This window comes from Colobus angolensis, unplaced genomic scaffold (assembly GCF_000951035.1).
Source record: "Colobus angolensis palliatus isolate OR3802 unplaced genomic scaffold, Cang.pa_1.0 Scaffold629, whole genome shotgun sequence".
In the NCBI taxonomy this organism is placed as follows: Eukaryota; Metazoa; Chordata; class Mammalia; order Primates; family Cercopithecidae; genus Colobus; species Colobus angolensis.
In genome coordinates this window covers 15,485-20,058 of record NW_012119921.1, presented here as the reverse complement: position 1 = coordinate 20,058, position 4,574 = coordinate 15,485, and the positions used below count along the sequence as shown (strand labels likewise).

At 50.1% G+C, this 4,574-nt stretch overlaps 1 protein-coding gene across 1 annotated transcript in view; it reads left to right on the top strand.

Annotated features, from left to right (window-relative positions):
• The first annotated feature begins 4,431 nt into the window (after window positions 1-4,431).
• LOC105527497 (tubulin alpha-3 chain-like) overlaps window positions 4,432-4,574 on the top strand; it is a 2,293-nt gene continuing 2,150 nt past the window's right edge. The window contains exon 1 of the mRNA XM_011963815.1: window positions 4,432-4,512. Within this exon, the coding sequence (XP_011819205.1) occupies window positions 4,510-4,512 (3 nt within the window). The 5' untranslated portion in view covers window positions 4,432-4,509. The remainder of the gene's footprint in view (window positions 4,513-4,574) is intronic.

The window sequence follows — 4,574 nt, the reverse complement described above, 5'->3', positions numbered from 1 at the left end:
TGGACTAAGACTGGAAGTGACAAGACCTGGAGCAAGCTGGCAGGGTGGCTCCCCCATGGGGAGGAAAGGCCTCCCCAGGCCTCTCTGGGTCCAGCTCAGAGTCACTGTGACTGTGTCAAGCAATGAGATGCCACACAGCCCACACTGCACTCCCAGACAAGTCATGCAGGGGGACGATACCACAGATGATCTTAAGAAGCAATTTGGGTTTAAAATCTGGCACATTTTAGAGGACAGATCACAAACTACGTGTCCAAGGATTTCAGTGTATAAATGAATGTATTTTAGAAAACAGAGCCTATGCAGTGAGCTGAGATTGCAGGACTGCAGCCTGGTGACGGAGAGAGACTCTGTCTCAAAATAAAAGAAAGAAAGAAAAAGAAAAGAAAAAAGAACCTAATTGTGTTATTATATATTTAATGGCATTTGAATATAAAGTTCACACATCTTACTAAAAACCAAATTTGTAAAGGAGTTACGGGGAATCAGCCACATTTTAACAAATGTCCTCTTTTGCAGTTCCCTGTCGTTGCTAAGATGCCCCTTCTAAGAGCAGCGGGCATGGTGTAGAGAGAAGGGCGAGGTCACTGGCGTCAGGCGCAGCGTGTCACTGCGGATAACACAGTGCCCTCTGGACATCGTTCCTCATTCAGAATGGGCGGGCTGGGGGAGCTGCTGCTTACTCTGTGGGGCTGAACTGGAGATGGCAGATGATGACTGTGAAGTGGGTGCCTGCCGCAGGCAGGACGCTAGTCGGCAGCCATGACTGGGAGCCAAGCTCAGCCAGCTGACACAAGCTATGCAGCAACCAGCTGGTCCCTAGAACCAGGCTTGGCCCTGGTGTCCTGCAGGCAGCAGGGACAGTCCATGAGCGGGGGTCCCAAGGAGGTCTTTAAACATCTGTACGAACTCAGCCTTACAAAGCTCTGCAAAGCCTCTTAAGCGTTTCTCACCCAGAACCGAGCTGCCTACCTTGTGCAGGCCCTTCTCCTGCCGCACCATGCGGTGCTGCTTCTCTGGCCCCCGCAGCCACTGTGTGACATCTTGTCGAGGCGCCACCTTGTCCTCAAGTTGTCACTCAAGCCTGTTTGAATCTGAGCAAAAGAGGAAATCATTTGTGTTCCTTTCTGTGTAGCGACTATATGTAAATGTTGTTAGCTGACTTACTGAAATGATTTAATAACTCACAAAACTCTTTTTTTTAGTGCTGTATACTAAATAAAATACACAAGGCAGCAATACTTAGGGGCCAGAAACACTGTTTACTACAAGTCAGTTATGGAATCATAACTTACAGTGAAAATGGGCATGTCCAAGGCTCCATTTCTCTTTCATCATTTACAGTAGAATAAATAGTTTGTTGCTAATTTTCTACACTCTCTACTGGGAATTTGTGTTACTTTTATAATCGGAAAAAATAAATATTGCCGTCATGTAGCATATAGTGATATTTTGGTCAACAACAGACAGCATATATGTAACAGTGGTCCCATAAAATTATAATACCGTATTTTTCCCATAGCTTTTCTGTGTTTAGATACACAAATCCTTGCTGCACAGATCTGTAGCCAAGGGGCAATATGCTACACCACGTGGCACAGGTGTGCAGTAGGCTGCACCACCTTCGTTGGTCTAAGTATACTCTAAGATGTTCTCACATCAATGAAATCACTTGATGATGCATTGTCGAGAACGTATCCCAGCTGCTGAGGGATGCATGGCTTGACTGAAGAGCGCCGTGTGATGCGGGCTACAGCTGAGTTCTGTGCATGACGTGGTTGGAGCCCTGAGGAAGGGGAGGGCTATGGACTGAATGGTGTGCCCTGCTGCCAATATTAGACGCTTAAGCGCTAATCCCCAATGTGACTGTATTTGGGGACAAGGCCTGTAAGGAGATGGTGAAGGTTAAGTGAGGTCATAAGGGCAGGCCCTGATCCAATAGGATTCGTGTCCTTACAAGAGACCAGAGAGCTTGGGTGTTACCTTCCCATGGGAGGACTTGGTGAGAAAGTGGCTGTGTGCAAACCAGGAAGAGGCCTCTGGGGCTTTTAGCCTCCAGAACTGTGACAAAATAAAACCCTGTTGTTTAAGCCACTCAGTCAATGGTATTTTTTTAGGGTGCCTGGGGCTGACTAATACAGAAGGATTCGCCCTCCCAGGGAGAAGAGGCGGGCGCCAGTGGCCTCCTCTGATTTACCTGGCTGTCCACAGAATTCGGTCCCTGCCCCTCCACCTTCTGCCAAAGCATCCTTCTAAGGGCAGACCTGATTGCACTGTCCAGAGGTCCCCAAAGGCCACAGAAAAGTCTCAACTCCTGGACCTCACGAGTCCCATCCCACTGGTGGAGCTCCCTGTCTCTGCTCTGCTCTCCTCTCAGGAGGGATTAAGTTAAGGGCCTGCTTGGCCAGACTCCTCCAAAATGGGTATGGGGTCCCCACTCTGCTCTTCCTGGGACAGGGGTGTGACTTCTCCTTTCCTGTTGGCCATAAACCCACTCCTTCCCACTAAAGAAACGAGAAAAGAAAAAGTATTCACAGCACTTTGAGTTATGTGAGGTGTGCAGAATTTATCAGGCCCAAAAAGACAGGAATATGGACTTCAGTCACACCCCTCATACCCATGCCCCGGGGTGACTGTTTAAAGGCATTTTGTTTCTGACTAGCTTAACCCATTATCTTCCTGTTCCTTGAATTTGTGATACAAAAGACAATGTAGGCAATATAGAGACAATAAATAGCTTTTTTTTTTTTTTTTTTTTTTGAGATGGATTCTCACTCTGTTGCCCAGGCTGGACTGCAATGGTGTGACCTTGGCTCACTGCAAACTCCACCTCCTGGGTTCAAGTGATTATTCTACTTCAGCCTCTCAAGTACCTGGGACTATAGGCGCTCACCACCACGCCTGGCTAATTTTTGTATTTTTGGTAGAGATAGGGTTTCATCATGTTGGCCAGGCTGGTCTCGAACTCCTGACTTCAAGTGATCCTCCTGCCTTGGCCTCCCAAAGTGCTGGGATTACAGGTGTGAGCCACCACGCCCGGCCCAATAAATAGCTTATGTTATTTTACTATAAATTCCTCAGGCCAGGCCAGCCGAGGTGGGAGGATCCCTTCAGGTCAGGAGTTCAAGACCAGCCTAGGCAACACAGCAAGACTTCCTCTCTAATTTCAAAATTCTTGGTAACTTAGGAACTGTCTCTTCTTTTCCTTTAAAAACCCACTTGTAACTGCTGCTAATTAGAGGTGTACATTAAGACAACTGGCATCTCCAGGGTTGCACTTCTCAAACTTGGCACAAATAAACTTTTTTTTAAGATGGCGTTTCGCTCTGTCACCCAGGCTTGAGTGCAGTGGCACGATCTTAGCTCACTGCAACCTGTGTCTCCCAGGTTCAAGGAATTCTCCTGCCTCAGCCTCCCGAGTAGCTGGGATTACAGGCGCGTGCCACCATGCCTTGCTAATTTTATTTTATTTTTTGTAGAAACCGGCAAGGTGGGTCTCACCACGTTGCCCAGGCTGGTCTTGAACTCCTGACCTGAAGCGATCCTCCTGTTGTGGCCTCCCAAAGCACTGGAATTACAGGCATGAGCTGTTGTGCCTGGCCCAACCTCTCCACTTAGGTTAATTTTGCCTCCTTTCTTCCTTCTTTTTTTTTTTGACGGAGTCTGGCTCTGTTGCCCAGGCTGGAGTGTGCAGTGGCCTAATCTCAGCTCACCGCAACATCTGCTCCCCAGGTTCAAGCAATTCTCCTACCTCAGCCTCCCATGTAGCTGGGATTACAGGTGCCTACCACCAGCCCGCGTAATGTTTGTATTTTTAGTAGAGACGGGTTTTCACCATGTTGGCCAGGCTGGTCTCCAGGAACTGTTGACCTCGGGTGATCCACCTGCCTTGGCCTCCCGAAGTGCTGGATTGCAGGGTTGAGCCATCACGCCCAGCCCGTTTTCTCCTTTTGGGTCACAAAAGTGATTGAATCCTGCCACTTCCCGGGTGCTGGGTGGGAACAGGGAAGAGGGAGGGGGTGATTGCAGTGCTGCTGTGACTTGGGTAGATGGCGGGAAGGCCTCTCAGAAGCGGCCTTGTTTCCAAAGATCTGAAAAAGGCTTGGAGAGGAGCAGGCTCGGGGCATTCAGGGAGGGGGCAGTGGCACACTGGGAGCAAGGCAGTGTTCCGTGACCCACAAAAGCCGTGCAGTAGCTGTTCCAACCCTGGTCAGAAGACACCCCGGAAATGCCTCAGCACCCGCGAATCCTTTGATTACCCCTCTGCCTTCCCGCCAATCCTGAACCCAATCAGAGAGCGTCCCCACTACACGTGTTGAGCAACGGCCAATAAGAACTGGGACCCGGCCCTCGGCCCGCCTCCCAGGAACTCCAAGCCAATGGCAGCCTGGCAGCAGCGGGCCAATCCCGTGCAGCGCGCGGGGGCGGACAGTTGCAGTTGGCTCTCAGCAGCTGTGGCAGCCGGTTGAGGTCTGCAAGCAGCGTCAGGCGAAAGCAGCGGAGTTAGCCATGGTAAGTCCCGGGTCATTCCCGCCCCGCAGACGCCCAGGCAGACGAAGTTGGCCTCGGGAGGA